Source organism: Ammospiza caudacuta, chromosome 1, assembly GCF_027887145.1.
Source record: "Ammospiza caudacuta isolate bAmmCau1 chromosome 1, bAmmCau1.pri, whole genome shotgun sequence".
Lineage (NCBI taxonomy): Eukaryota > Metazoa > Chordata > Aves > Passeriformes > Passerellidae > Ammospiza > Ammospiza caudacuta.
This window is the reverse complement of record NC_080593.1, coordinates 21,855,683-21,872,413: the sequence shown is the minus strand read 5'-3', so window position 1 is coordinate 21,872,413 and position 16,731 is coordinate 21,855,683. Positions and strand designations below refer to the sequence as shown.

Genomic DNA, 16,731 nt, shown 5'->3' with positions numbered 1-16,731 from the left:
TAGACATCAGACATTGAGCTGGATTGGCTAAGGTACAGTAAAGGCATTAACTCTGTTGAAACCTCCTATAAAGGAAACAGCAGTAATGGAAATATAAAGCCTTTCACCTACTATACATGGCTTATTTCATTTTCAGCTTGTATCAGCAACAAGAACATCAGAGGAGGGTACTTCCTGTGGATGAGTGCTTGGCTTGGGTTAATAAGCTTGGGTTGTGACCACAGCTATCAGCTCGTCTCAACCCTTTATTAGCTCCTGGAAATGCTGGAAAACAGGAATGGAGACTATAAAAGACTAGAGAGTTATTTTCCTGCATTTACAGAATGATGTGTTTGTGGCAAAGGACTTGAAAACAATGACTGTGGTCAACATTGGCTGTAAACAGGATTTTTACTTGTCCTAACACCTTTGAGATACAAGCAGCTGTCTTTCCTACAGCTTTTTCTATAATTCTCAAGTCAATTGTGAGAAAGAGCATTTCTTTACCATATCATTTTTAAATAGCATATGTTTAAATATTCAGTATTTACTGGAAACTGCAAGACTTGTGGTTTGAAATTCAAGCTGAGTATTTAGTCATGGCTCAGAGGAAGGAGAAGAAAGAATCTGGTATTTGTGTCAGTGCTTAATGATCAACAGTAGAGAGCCCAGCCTTAACTACACTGGTCTTTTGTGGTTCCCCTTGTGTTAGAACAAGCAGAAACTGATCTTGTGCTTGTTGCTGAAACAGTAGTTTGCCATATTCTGGGAAGCAGGCAAAACATGGCCATCCCCTGTGTTGCCTGGGTAGCAGATCCTGTTGATATACTTATTAAAGCTTCTCTCTCTACATGCTTTTGTTTCACAAATAGATTTTTGAATTGAAGCCTTTGTTTTCTTTAAAAGTTGCAAGACAAAAAAAAAAAAAAGCCAGAAATGAAGGAAAGTGTTCTCAATAAATATTGAGTTCAGTGTTTTCCTACATACAATTGAGACCAAAATAATGTGAGAAGTGATTTGAAAATCTTTCAAATCTACAATTTGAAAGACAGTTCACCAGGCTCCAGTGGGATGCTGCTGCTTTCTGCAGAAAGCTCAAGCACAGACCTACTGACCCCCCAAAGCATCTCTAAGGCATGTGGGCATCCTGGTCAGAGAGCACACTGAAATGCAGGAACAATTCTGGATCCCAGGGAGCTAGACTGAGGGCAGGAGGAACAAAATCTTTAGCTTAAAGACTGGCAGATCATTGCTGTTCTGCAGGTTTGAAGAGTTGAGCTACTGGAGAGAGTCCCCAGAATGACTCTGCTCCACTGCCTCTACGAAGAATTGTTCAGGCTCTTGGAAATCTTTTTTTCCTTTTTTTTTTCTGCTTAGATGTAGCCCAGTGACATCTCCCTAGCTGAAATGCACATGGTTCCCCTATGGCAAGCTGCACACCGTGGTGGTATTTTTATCCCAAGAACTTACAACTTTTGCACATGGAGTTCAGTGCTATTACAACAATTTTGGCACTGCTTGATTAACATTTGTTTCCCTTTGTATCTGCTGGAGCCTGGCACACTTTAGAGACAGGAGGATAAGCAATACCTTTTAAATACATGCTTTGGGAATTCATTAGCTTGCTTTCTTTGACCAATACCTCCCAAAACCTGAAGTGCTGCCAATAGAGAGTAGAGCTCATACAACTACTTCTTCTTAATAATTTGTTTAAAAATGTGCATGTGACTCTGTACACATGGTAAATTGTATTTGCGCCATTTGCGGCAAGAGGATATCTCCACCCAAACATAGCTGTGACCAAAGAAAATACTCTGAAAAATCAACACATCCTTCTCTTTATCATTATATTCTTACATTTCACATATTGTATTTTTTACATTCATTTTGACAGCCTATTTTAGGTTATAATGGAGGCAGCTGTTTTGTTGTGATTCCAAAATATTTCTATATAAAGATTATAATGGTTATCAATCTAAGATGTTTATTTCTTCATATACCTAACATTACCTATACTGTAGCACATCTAGGAAGAGTCTCATGTTCTGCTTTTGCTAACACTGAAAATATTTTAAATAAAAATGAATTAAAACAAAACTAGCCAATACCCAAAAGACCTCCAGGTAGTTCAGCCCCATGCAAAGGTCTCTTTTTTTTCTAGACTTCATTCCATATAAACAATCAAATAGAATATAATATAATTTTTTTGGCCACAACCAAAGTTTTTGGTTTTACTTGTTTTTTCAAATAGCAATAGTGTTTTGATGCAACTGAAAATTTTGTTGATGACTTCCTCCTTTTGTTATTATATGTGCCTTGAAGGGCAGCACATAAAATTTCTGGCTTTTAATTCTCAGTCTGGATTAAAATAATCTACTTAAACTTCCATATATAGCTTATATATGGAAACGAATGAGGGCACAAGATGTCTCTCTCACTAATCTTTCTGTTTCACCACTTCCTTCCACACACAGGGAATTTAGGTTAGCTGCAGAATTATTCTTTGAAAATACTAAGCAATCTTCCCTTGACTTAGATGTTTTCTAACGGACACAGAACAGACACAGAAAGAGGTTCTGGGCTGGAAGATGCTAAGGATAGAAATTATTGTTCCTTGGGGTCATATTCCACTTACAGATCGAATAATTGCTCCCATAGTAAAGATGAGAGGAAGAAAAGTGAACAAATAAAGGACCTTGTACAAGAGGATCTCTCACCTGTCTCACATCACCTCCACCAGTTCTGTTCTGAGCTCCAAGCCTCTGCCAGCACACATGTCCTGCAGCCTGTGTGGCCCCACTGCACAACTATCTGCATTCTTCCTCTAATGGCCTTTGTGCAGCTGAACTGAATCCTTACCACAAAAGCATTACCTGACCTAGAGAACTTCTACGACACTAAAGAGGCTCTGAGTTCACCAGTAATAAAATATGGAAATTCTCAACAAAATCTCTCATTAGAACGTGCACTCCAACAGTGGTGACAGCTCTGGGTTCCAGGCAATGAAGGCAAAGGTGGATGCCAGGACTAGGAGAAATTGTAGTTGATGGTACAAACAAAGGTGTTACATCATGGTCTTCCTCATTTTCTACACCCTTCCAGACCTCTCAATTTCTTTTTATATCCTTGGTGCAGCTTCAGCAGAAGGGAACACCATCATTTTATAAAGCAGGGATGTGGGGCCTCTCAAGCTGAGTGTGAATTGAATTTGCGTCTTCCAGTCCTGAATTCCCTAATCATTGGACTGTCAGCTCTCGCTTCTGGCAATTAATATGGAATAAACCAAGTCCTCTTCAAGTCTTTAATCTAATTTTATAGGTGCCTTCTAAATAATTTTTGGATTTTGTGTTCAAAAAGGGTGAACATATTCCTCCTAAATCCTGATTTGGGTGCCTATCCTCCTGATAAGAAACAGCCCTCATGCACCAACCTGATGGTTAATGCAGGTCACTTTGTCTGAGGTATCTCCTTTTCTCCATGTGTTGAACATAGAGCTTAGGTATTTAGTTTCAGGTTTTGGATACCAGTCAGGCAGTTAAGAGTGTTGCAGCACACATCACCATTAATATGCCAAGCACATATTTCCATTTTTATGCATGTAAAAAGAAAAAGGATCAGTGCGCATTTGGAAACATTGAAATAATGAGTATTTAACAGAGAAGCCAAAATATGACTTTGAGTACCAAGAGAGCACCAAAATACAGTGGTGCTTCTCTTGCTTTTCAACTTTTTCTGATTAAAACTAGATTTTCCTCCCTTCTAACTATTAAAATTCGTGTGATCAGGAGTGCCAAATTCACATATCTGGAATTGCCAAAACATCAAGAGAGAAACAATACAATTATATTCAGTAATATTAAAAGAAAATACAATAAACTTCAAACTTCCTGGGAACCTTACACATCCTCTGTGGTTTTGTAGATTACTGCCTCTCCTACCTCTCCCAGAAGGAGATTTGTATCATTATGAGAAATTTTCAGTACAGGATGAAACAGTAGCTAAGAATGCACTGAGTTCCATATCCCACAATGTTTTAAGTTCCAAAGAGCTCAGAGCCTCAAGGTTGTTACAAATCAGACAGATTATAAAGCTTCATCACTTAGAAATGCATTTTCAAAACAGATGTTTCACTAGCCAACTCTGAGTCTTATACTAAAAAATACCCATCCATGCAAATACTGGACCAGATCCCCTTGGGTCTCCCTCAGATGACTCAGAAATATGATCAGAGAAACAGGGACATAATGGAACACAACATAATATAACCATGTAAGGTTGTTTCTGTTTTGAACAATCAGGCTATTATTTGCGAGATCAGCAAGTCTGAATCCAAAAGTCAGCTTTACTAGAGAGTTCATATTTACAGCCAGACTTTGAAGTTACTCCAAAAATGTATGTGATTCTTCTTGGCCTTTGCACAATGTCTGTCTCTATCTTTGCTGGCTGGTTGGGAAATTTGTGCTGCTTTATTTATTCAAATGTGTCTAATCACTGCACATCATTTAGCTGTTATTTGTTATGGGAGTTTGGGTTTTAAGGTTACAGGTTACAACTGTCAGGAGACAAAAGGGTCAGCTGTTGTCAGTTAAACTAAGTGGAAGAGGAAGGAGTCACTCAATACATGACAGGTCTTTTGTGGCAACAACATACACATGTTTGCCCATACAACTTCAGTGAAAAACATTAATTATTTCATCCTAGCATAAATTAATCACTTCCAATAAAATCCTTCTCAGGTTTGCATTAGCATATCTATAAGAAGAAAAAACATCCTGACACTGTGTTCTTGGCTTTAATGAGCACAAAAAAATTCTTCTGCAAATCATCATGTCTTCATTTAAATTATAACACAGTTGAGTAATGTTGCATGTCACCATTATTCTGATTTCTTTGGCACATGAAAACTTTTACATTAACTTTTACATGAACTGCAATGCTTCTCTAGAGACTTTTACCCTAAGTTTCTTTACAAAAGCATGACAGTAGGGTTCAGTCTGGCCCTTCCTGAGTCACAATAATCTCATCCTGATTATTTTAACTGCATTTTAATCCTCAATTGGAATCTGCAGATTTCAGCCTAGTTAACAACAGTTGCAGAATTACTAAGAGCAGATTGTGCCCTTTTTAGGAAACTAATTATGTTCTACGGTCTTTTATGGTGATGGTTGTGTAACTGTTAATTTTAAAAGGGGCTGTGAAAACGGGAACTGTTTTGAGATGAGTGGAAGGAAGACAACTAGACCCTAGGACACTATTTACTGTCTCCAAATTTGCATGTGAAATAAAGATCATGTTATTCTGGCATATAATTAGACATAAATGGGAGGATGCAACAGTTCTCTGGGAATTACCTTTTTCTACTTAGGAAAAAAATTCTGTTTCTTTGAGTGGAGTTTTTCTGATTCTTAACAAGAATTGCAAATTACTATTGAAAGGACACAGAAATGTTTACAGGGAAAAGGTAAAATCACAGCCCATAAAAAGTCTTGTTTGATAGCAAGGGTATGTAAGGCCAGTGGAGTAATCTGGTAGGAGTGTTTCCCACGAGGTCTTTCAACCCAGTGAATCTACAGGATGGCTCACCCTTATCCTTGCCCACGAGCTGGTGTAACATTCCATCTCTGCCTGGAGCTCCCTGAGTGAAGGGAGGTGCAGGCAGAGCAAGCAGATTTATTGAAGAGCAAGGAGGAGCTAAAGGGACTGCAGCATTGTCATTGCCTGGTGTATTTGTACACGCCCAGGTCCCAAGGCCCAGCTTTGACTCTTCTCCCCATCCAGATCAGACAGAGAGAGGTTTCAAATCAGCTGGATAATGCATCCTCTGAAGATACTTCTCTGTCTTGTCACTGTCTACAGAGTTAGCAACCAGCTTTTCCATCTAACTTTAGATTACTAAAATTTCATAAAATGAGTTCCACTGCTCTTGCATTAAACATGGCACTGAATTTCATGCAGTTACACTTGTTCTGAACCTAAGTCAGTCCAACTAAAGTTAAACCCCAGAAAAAGATTGTTTTTACTAAGAGTTATCCAAAAAAGGGAGATTTTGTGTCCTCTGTGGCTAGTTTATTTCAATTGTTACCTATCTCCTGTCACAGCCAAAAACTCAGAGAAACTGTTTCTCATTAATTTTGTTTAATCTCTTACAGATCTTTATTGACATATCCTAAACTAGACTTAGGAAAATCCTAATGAGGCTAATTTCCACTGAAATAGCTGTAAATAGACTAGAAACTTCATCTAAAGATCTGTGCACAGGATTTTTTCACAAGACCTACTTTTTGGCCCTTTCAGAGTTAATTGTATTTCACCAGCAGAATGATGAGGAGAAAGACTTGACTGGATCTGGAATATATCAGGCTCAGTTCCCAGTAAGGAAGGTAGCTAAGGGAGTTTTATCTTTTGCTTGGTGAAGAAAATGATAAAGATCCTCTGTGTTATTGCTTGCCCACTGCAGTGCTCAATATTGTCATATATTGTTCCAGTAAAGGATAATATCTCTGCCTCTCTCTGTGTGTTAGGAACAGACAACAGAGAATCAGTGCAGTGAAGTTCTTACCTGAGCTTAAGAGGGACTAGCCTGTGTGAGCTTGTCCAGCAGCCTCTTAATGAAATTGGAAAAAAATGGAATCAAATGCCCATTCTATTTCCCAATAGATATGTTTCTTCTATAGCTGCAGGGATGTTTACAGACTGGTACTTTCTGCCCTTTGCAAAAGCTTGCACCAAATGATGTCCATCCCAATTCACAGATTTGAAAGGACAAAGACACATCCAAACTGTCATGTTTTTGGGCTTAAATTGGCACCAGACCTTGCCTTTTTTTGCACTAGCAGATGACTCACTCAGCAAACCTAAATGAAGTACATCCATTCTAGAGTATCTAGACATATCTAACATTTTTAAAATATGCTTTCTATTAAAAGCATTTTATTTGTGTTAATGGAACTGAAGAAAGGATATGAAAGTTTCTTGGGATTGATTGTTCATAGAAATAAAATGTACGGACAAATCAGGAATTTGTTCACTTAGTCTCCGAAAGGATGAGAGACTTTGTTACTGGGCAAGACAGAAATATTTTGTTCAAGCAAGGCCAGACAGTGAGGACAGAACTTAAGTGCTCTTCAGTCACAGTGGTCCTACAACAGCTTTTGGAGAAGAAAGACAGAATGTGACCTGGCCTCCTGACAGATAGGTAGAAAAACCTTTAAAGTCATCCTTTCAAGTAACCACTGCCATAGTCCTGTACACCAAGAGAGACCAATGACCTCCCAAAAGTTTGCACCCATTATGGATTTGGTTAGCTACTGAGCTGGCATTCAACTTTCTGGAAATATTATCCTATCTGCTCTCATTTCTCCAGGAAAGCAAGTGAGGATGAATTTCTTTGGTCTACTTTCATATTTGAGGGAAGGGGGAAATTAACTTCAAAGGCATGAGGAGCTTAATTTAAAGCTGTAAACTGAAGATCCTCAATTCTTCTCTTGCTAGGGTAAGAGGTACCCTGCATATAAAGAATTCCTCTCCCACAGCTGTAGGGAACACAGGAAAGCTTCTTACATTCCAGACAGAAAGACTGGAAAATCCTGAATTCCTTGAGAAACAAGCCAATAATAAATCAGCTTGATCAAGACAGGAGATGCAGGTATTTCTTAATAACAGCAAATGGAATTATAAATTTCTCAGTGTATTTTCCATTGTTAAAGGTATGACAATTGCATAGTAAATACAGACACAAGGCCAGCTATGAGGTAACAGCTTACAGTAAAATCCCTCTGCCTTACAAAATCATAGAATAATTTGGGTTGGAAAGAAACTTTAATTGAAGATGTCCAGGCTGCCATAAGCCTGGACATCTTCAATTGGTCCAAGCTGCTCAGAGTCCAATCTGACCTTGAATGTTTCCAGGCATGGGACATCTGCCATCTCTCTGGGCACCCTGTTGCAGCATTTCACCACCCCCATTTTGAAACACTTCTTTCTTGCATCTAAATAGATGCACTTGTAGTTGAAAACCATTACCCCTTGGTTTTTTTCAACACGCCCTGCTAAAAGATTTGTTCCCATCTTTCTCAGAAGACCCCTTGAAGTACTGGAAGGTGCTATAAGCTCTTCCTGCAGCCTTCCCTTCTCCAGGCTCAACAACCCCAGCTCTCTCAGCCTTTCCTCACAGGAGAAGTGTTTTATTCTTCCAGTCATCTTGGTGGCCCTCCTCTGCCCTCACTCCAACAGGTCCCTTTATGCACTGTGAATATATATCTGAGAGCAGAAGTTGGAATACAAGAATTTGCAAAGAGAAGTTTTATTTTTTTCCATCATCTACACTGCCCCTTTTAGCAGTAAGACAGATTGTCACTACATGAGTGTCATGTATCATATGAGCTTGATGCATACTACTCTTCCCTAGATTAATAGAAAATGAATAACAATGAATGTTTAAGCTGGACATAGTGTACATGATACACTCTTTGGCTCCAAGAAAAACCTTCCATTGGAAAAGAGGTTATAAATGCAGAACATTTGGGTCAGTCCAGGAAAGCAGAAACAAAACTAGGAGAGGTACTTAAAAATAATCTTGGAATCTTCAAGTAGGATTCAGGACATAAATCTGAGAAGGAGTGATAGCAAGAAAAAAAAGTAAGCAGCATCCAAAAAACCTGGACAGGAACCAGTGAGATGTTATCTTCAAAGAAAATGGTAACAAGAAGTATTTACATTTGCCCCATTTAATTTATGAATTTTTATTTTAAAATATCTGCTCAAATAAATTATTATTTTATGTGTATGGAAAGAGATGTTTGTGTGTATTACCTCCAGGAATGTTTGTGCCCAGAGCCGGGACCTGATTTTTAGTGCAGCACTCTTTCCTCTTTCCAGCTGTCCCACAGTGCATGAAATTAGGACACACTTCACATTTGTACAGTTCTGAGCAAAAAATAAAGGGAAGTCATACTTATGTTTTGAAAACAAAATCATTTTCAAATGCTGTAAATAAGCAAAAACAAATAAACTTTCCTTAAAGAGCTAAATAGTTTGAAATCAGTAATTTTATCTAATATATATGAGATACCCCATGAGTCATTGAGATAATTCTAAACCAAGGAGCAGATTCTTTTTTAATCACCAGTGAATACAAACACCTACCTATAGTAAAGAAAATAAAAGTAATAATTTTCAACAGTGTCTGCTCTGAGGAACCCTTAAAATGTCCAGGCACTTACCAATCCTTTGAAGCACGTGCTTTTTTCTCACCTATCAATCATTTTATGATTTCATTTTTAGGTTTTTTTCTGTTCTGTATGCATTAAGTGTTTATTTATATTGCTAAATCTTTTCCCTTTTCTAACTCTCCTGGCTTTCCCACCGATATTTACATCATAGCAGCCAGAACATTTGCTGAGTTTCATTAGTTGCTTTACTTGAAGCTTACTGTCCATGAACCATTCCTGATGAACAGTGATTCTGGCCCATACACAAGGCTGAAAGCAAAAGCCAAACATTGCAACTCAAAACTATATACTCCTGAAGTCTGCCAAAAGAATGTCACACTAAAGGTTAAAAGCTGACTGGAAGCCACTGAAGGGAATGAGCAGAGTCTCATGGGGTAACCACAGGAATTATGTGGTTGTTTAGGGCATAAAAAGGAAAAATGATCCCATAAAAAATGATTAAATGTTTGTGGAAAAAAATAAAAAATGTTGTATATACAAATGGGTTTTATCTGAAAAGTTTTGTTTGACTCAGGGGAAGGCTGAGGATTTAATTGATTCCTATTTTTATAACAAAGCAGAGAATCCCTCCCATGACAGAAGGCCTTGTGACCTCAAAAGCAAAGCTAAGTTTTCAAAAGTAAGTTTATTCCCTAGTGAGAGTGCGAATGCACTACCAATACCCAATCTTCAGGAAATGAGATGATGATGCATGGAACAGGTCTGAAAACACTCTTAAGGAATCTTGTATCTTTACAGACAGCTTTCCTCACAAATCTATGTCTTATTGGAGGATAAGCAGAAGCTGTATGCTTAATTGCTGCTTTCTATATCTGACTGAAAATGAAACTGTAAACCCTGGAGCTTGCAGCTATAAACTTTTTTTTAAAAAAATGAATATTTTAAAGCATCTGTTTATTTGGCTTTAAACATCCTCCAAACAGATTTATTTATTTTGCAGGAAGGAGAAGACTTGTTTTCATTAATCATAGTGGTCAAAAACACACATTAGCAAAACAAATCATTAGTATGCAAAAAAAGTCTACTTTTGGCTGACGTTTTAGGGCCTGAACACATATTTCTGTTTTTCTGAGTAATGTATTTAGCCTGTAGTGATTTTCAGAACAATATAACATTGGAACTAATGGAAAAGAAACCAAATATTTAATCAACAGTATAAATAGAATAAGAGGTTCTCAGAACATTTTGTCTCTTTGTGAAAATGCTTTGATGAAAATGAAAATAACTTAAAATTTATTTAAAAAATTACAATTTTAAGCATAGAATTATCTTTGGCCAATCAGGCTTTTCAAGAGCAACATTCATTTTTCCATGTATACTTCCAATATGTCAAATATAAAAAAATTATACATCAGCAGTAACTAATGCTGAAGGCATTAGTATTGGGACACCTTCTAACTGAACCAATGACATTGCTTTTCTATGCTTACCCTGGGAAAGTCTTGCTATATGTGGTAAGCACTGCACCCAATCCTATCCTAATTTGTGCTGACCAAAAGCATATTTTACTAGAAGACTGCTCATCAAAGTGTCAATTTCATATTACTGAGTACCCCACCAAATATATTTGCTCCATCTACATCAAGCAGGTGAAAATTCTCTGCTTCATATTTTAAGGTGCAAACACAGTGCATACTTCAGAACTTTGTTAACCACTTCCAGTTGCTGCAGTCATTTTTATGTTGGCAGCCTATGAGCCTGGTCACTCAGAAAGATGCCTGAAAATTAAGATATCATTGAAGAATGGATTAAGTGTTCTGTGATATTGACTGGCATGTCTTTGAAAGGCCTGGCATTTTTCCTTCAGACACAGTGGAATCAGATTCTTCCTAGGGTATTGGGTTGATGAAAGAATGGCACAGGAGTCAACAGTGATTATTGCTTAAAGTGGATTAAACTGTGATTTTGTTCCTAATAACATTACAGTTTTCATTACTTTCAGAGTCTATCTTCTTCCCATTATAAAAATTGCCAAATTAACTTTCAGAAGCAATAATTATTCTCTTAGTCCAGAACACTTAAGTTGGTGAGGTTGTTTGCTTCCAAATTCTAGTGAGGTCAAGGAATTCAAGCACGAGTTTGCAGTAAACAGCTTAATAAGACACTGGACAGCATGAAAGAAACTCTGCCCACGGTTCATAAAAATAGATGAAAAGCACTGACTGTGAATCCCTTGCCTGATCTGAAGTTCACTGGGTTCACACATTGCCTTTAGGCAAAGTCAGCTGACACCTACAAGGCTGAAGTATGCTAAGGATGGCACTTTGAATACAGGAGTGGAAAAAAACTTCTGAAAATACAGCCAAGTCCAAATAGGTACCAGACTGTCTAATCAGAACTATTTTCCTAGGACAGACAGCATTGCTATTGCTCCAGCATTGTCTGGACTGTTAAAAACACAGTGATGGGTCCCATTTGCCTTGCCTGTGGCACTGTAGAGTCTCACCTTTCCCTGCACACTCCCAGTTCATAGATTTTAGATAGCTCACCAATATTCTTGCAGAGTTTTTCCTGTGAGGTTCTGCCACTGCAACATCCCTTCTCCTGATGTAATGAGAAACTGTGGAATTATATAAAAAAGCAGCAAGTTCAGGAGTGTCTTCTGGAACAGCAAACTGCAAAGAGAGAAATGGGAATGGCAATGACATACACACACAACGATTCTAACAGATTTGTTCCTGTCTCAGAGGTCTTGAATTTTGGATTAACACTGGTTTTTCAATTGAACAGCATAATCATGAGAGTACTTTGTCTTCAACTGGGAGCATGATGAGTAATAGCACAGCAAGATATTGCCCAGTTATAGGAATTACAGCAGACAACATTCTTCTCTACTTTTTACTGGTGTCAGTTTCGTTACTTTATTTAATTTTGTTAGCCTCTCAGGGGCAAATTCTGATATATATAACAGGATAAGTTCAGAGTTGTTGCACAGTAGTTTATTTATTAGTTCAGATTAGAATCTGCCTAATAAAGTATAACGATTTTACCAGTTTTAGAAAAAAAAAATGGAAGTCTGACTTAACACAATTTTGATCATATATCACATATGTTACAGATTTGTTTTGGTAACAGCTCAAATTTGTATAAAGCAAAAGCTTCTTCATTTTTAATCTCACATTAAAATGCATTCTCTTCAGCTTTATATTTATAGATTTTTGTTCTCCAATTAAAAATTACTTTTTTGTTGTCAGTTTTTCTTTAATTTCTATACGGTGCATTTATGGCTTCTTTTATGAAGCCTTAAATAACTCCTGGAACCAACTGCTACAGAAGTATAGATAAATGTTAATTCATGACAATCCACTCATGTAAAATCACAATAAAATATACATAGAGGTTTATAGTAAGATCTCAACAGGAACTCAACTAAATATATCCAAACCTATTCCTTAAGAACATCTGATTATAAAGTGCTATATTAGATCCGTCTCATCAGTTCCTTTAACCTCTGAAGACAAAATATGTTAAACAAATTCCTAAAGAAAATGTTTGTAATTGAAATAAATGTTGTAGCATTAAAGGAAAGAGAATAGCTATAAACACACAAAACCTCCCACACACTAATGCTGTGTAGTACTAGATTTGGAAAATTGGTGTAATTTATCTGAGTAAAATTAAAATGCTATAAATACAATATAAGCATTTAACATTGTCTGAGATCTTCAGTCAAAAGCATCCTACAAAGTGAAAGATATTATAACTCATTAACAGATGAAAACCCATGGAAAAAAAAAATAATCCCCTTTTTTTCATTTTTCCTGTTGCTTCATGAGGTTAGCATTGTCTATTTGCAATAAGGGAACACATAAGTAGCTAGTAAATCTCTCCCTCTCAATGTGGTAATGTGCAAACTCTCCTTCCAGTATTCTTTCACCAGGATATAGACTTCTATAATGATGACAAATCAAAAAAACCCCCACGATATAGAAATGTGCCTGCAAAGAAGCCCTCAATACATGATCACAATGGGTATATATGTAGATCCATCTAAATACCAAAGGATTTTCATCTTTACATTTTTCTTTTTTCATAGATCCTAGAGTGTTAGCATCCTTGTGAATTGTTACAGCAAAGGTTCAAAAAGAGCCCTCTGCAGTTAAGAGAAACATGTGTGTCTCCTGCATCTAAAAGCAGAATTTGTCCAGTGGCCTAGATGTCCAGGTTAATGATATTATTTTATCCTTCTTGATCTGGGTATATGGAAATGCTCAACTGAATAATCTACCTCTGTTGCTATTTTATATGCCGTGTATCCGGCATGCTATCTTAGAGGATCACTCCCTCCCTTTAACTACAGCAGACTGTCTCAGTTTCCCCACCATGGAAGACTGTACTGCATTCTTCTCCTGAGCATTATTACTTTGAGCAGGTTTCCAGACCTCTCCAGTCCCCCACTTCTCATTCCAATACCCTGTTCCACTTTTCTGGTTTTCTAGCCAGGTTACAGCCTTTGCTGCATTGTGTAACTCCATCAGAAATGTTCTGGAAGAGGACTTTTTTACACAAAGTTATAATATAATGTATGTAACATAAAATAATGATACACATTATTTTATATTACATACATTATATTATATTATATTATACTGCATTATAGATATTTAAATATTTCATATATATATTTAAATACAATATATATTTTATAATATACAATATACATATATTACTAGATTATACACAAAATTACACAAGAGCGGTTGGTGACCATTCAAGAGCAATGCATTGGATGGTATTGCTTTGTCCCAATATCAAACCCTAAAGACAGTGCTAACAGTTTTGCAGCATTAGCAGATTGCCTCTGGAAGGGGTTAGCTCCTGCCACTCATGTTGGTGGATGTGCCTCATACATGTGATGGATTTTTGTTGTTATTGCACTGCTGCCCTGACAGATGCCTCACTCGTGGTGCTGCAGTGCTAAGCCACTGAGAATGCACCAAATGTCTGTATATTCTACCACAGTGGTGTTTATAGGTACAGGTTTTATAAAAATTCTTTTTGCCATCAGTCTGGGAGAAAAAATCCAACTTATCAGAAATACTGTCTCAAGCCAGAAGGCAATCTAACTGAGCCCTCTTCTCATCACATCATTACTTAGGAAGAGTAAGAAGGAAGTAAGAATGGGGCATGCATACACAACACTCCTAATAACTTTCAGCTTCCAAATGTTTTCAGTACAGGGACTTCCTTATCTATATGAAGTTTGTGTTCATTTACTAATCTTCACTGAACCTCTCTTTTGGGAATTTGTTTACTTTCCTCTTAGAATCACGTAAACTTTTAACCTTGACTACTTCCCTTTGGCCACAAATTCCAGACATCTGAGACCTGCCACCATGAGCCATCACTTCCTTTTGCTTGTTTTGAATCTGGCTCCCCAGACTTCATTAGATGTTCCAGTTCCTCTGCAGGAAGAGGCAGAGAACAGTCAATCCACACCCACACTCTTCCTGCCACTACTCATTTTGAGGATCATATTTGTGCACAGTCATCTCTTTTCTAGATAGAAGTGTTCTAGTGTACTGAGTTGCGAGTTCTTCAGCTTGGAATTCATTCCATATCTTTGATAAGTACTTCGGCTCCTTTTTACACCTTTTAAGATTCATAATTTTATTATCCTTTCTCATCCCTCACTGTCTTCATAGAAGATAAGCTACAGAAAAGTTCCCAAACAAAAGTCTTCCCATGTGTGCATAGGTGTGACTTATCTTTGTGGACTAGACAACAAAGCTCAAATAAAACCTTTTTACAAGACAAGAAATTCAGCAGTGGGGAGGAATGTACTGCTTTGATTGAAACAGAACAATCTGAGTAATTTCAAAGGGGAAATGCCTAAGAGAGGTAAGTTCAGATATCCAAGAGAAGTCAGAGATTTAATGTCCTTAGCCTTATTTGGAAATTTGATCTAAGCATCCTGATGTTTGTATGAAACTTGAAGAAGACTGTCTCTGTGTCCTCTTGCCATCTGAAGCAATAGATAAGCATTACGTATTTGAAACTTGACTTGTGTATTCATACTGTTCAATGCTTTGAAAAACTGAAATAAGGAAAGGATATTTAATTTCTTGCCATAAAAACTGTGCATCTAAAGCCATATTCTGCCACAACAGAGGGACCATTATTACAGGAAAATTTCTCACAAGCTTCACAAGAATTCAGTCTTTTTTATGTAACAGATGCAATCATTGTCAAGTAGGAGGAGCGAACTTCTTAATAAATAAAATAAATTAAATAAAAAAATATACATTGCCTGAAAATGTCAGTAAGAACTGTGGCAGTATTCTACACAGATTCTTAATTCAATCTTAAACAGAACACAGTGTCTAGGGTGGGAGGAGGCTGAACTGCTTTTCATGTACTTGCAACCTGATCTGATCAGTGAGTTTGAGAAGCTAGGCTTGCAAGTACAAATGCAGCACCTTAGCTTCTTCCTCCTCACCACTTCTGAAAAAGACGTGAAAAATTAGGTAGAAAAGATATGCAGAAAAAGATCCCTACCTCCAATTTTGATGTGCTTTGGGTATAAACTGGACAGACATATTCTACCTTTTGTTTCCTATCACTCATTTGCTTTTTCTTTCTCTAAAGAAACTAAATAAAATGGTGGAATTCCAACATCTCTTTGGTTTCCCGGGTGAAATACAAAACTTTAGCAATATTGTATTTAGTCGACATAAATTTTTATTTACTCTTTTTAAGTATGTACTGTAGTTCTGTCTGTTCAGGCTAAAGACTTGACTTGTAACTACTTAGGCTGTGACCACTCCTCATCACTAGGAAGTTGTCTCCCCTTTCATCCAACATACCAAACTCACACCCATTTTGGTATGCAAAAGATGTAGAGCATTTTTAGCACTTGGAATGCAGCTCTCCCTGAAAGATGTTTAACAGGCTACTGCTTAAACTTGAGAAGTGTTGTTGTTTACTCCAGAAATGTCTGGAATCAGTCATGCTTAATAAATTGGATACCTTGTTTTTGATGGGATAATATGTAGAGCTGTGTTTTGCCTAATCTTCTGACGTTGAGCCAAACCAAGCTCTTTTGAGGGGATCTGCCATCACAAACATAGATCTTAAAACAGGAAATTGTCCAAGCAGTGAGAGATCGGGTTAGGAAAGCTAAAGCCCTAAGAGAATTAAATGCAGCCAGGGATGTTAAAAACAATATGAAAAGCTTCTATGGATACTCAAAGGTAGGTGAGGGAAAATGTAACTTCTCTCCAGAAGGAAACAGGAGACCTGGTTACCCAGGATGTTGAGAAGGCTGAGGTACTCAATGAGTTTCCTGCCTCAGTCTTCACTGGTGAATGCTCCAGGCACACTGCCTAAATCACAGAAGGGAGAATGAAGAACTGCCTGCACTGAATCTGAAGGTGCACTTGTCCATGAGACTTGATGAGATGCATCCATGGGACCTGAGGGAACTGGCAGATCAACTGGCAAAGCCACTATCTGTATCTGAAAAGTTGTGGCAGTCTGGTGAAGTTCTCACTGACTGGAAAAGGGGAAACATAACCTCCAT

The 16,731-nt window shown here is 37.4% G+C and overlaps 1 protein-coding gene across 1 annotated transcript in view; it reads right to left on the bottom strand.

Annotated features, from left to right (window-relative positions):
- ITGA8 (integrin subunit alpha 8) overlaps positions 1-16,731 on the bottom strand; it is a 111,234-nt gene that overhangs the window by 16,734 nt on the left and 77,769 nt on the right. Inside the window, exons 26-27 of the mRNA XM_058802064.1 lie at positions 11,699-11,824; positions 8,791-8,904 (exon numbers count right to left, since the gene is read on the bottom strand). Coding sequence (XP_058658047.1) covers positions 8,791-8,904; positions 11,699-11,824 — 240 coding nt within the window. The remainder of the gene's footprint in view (positions 1-8,790; positions 8,905-11,698; positions 11,825-16,731) is intronic.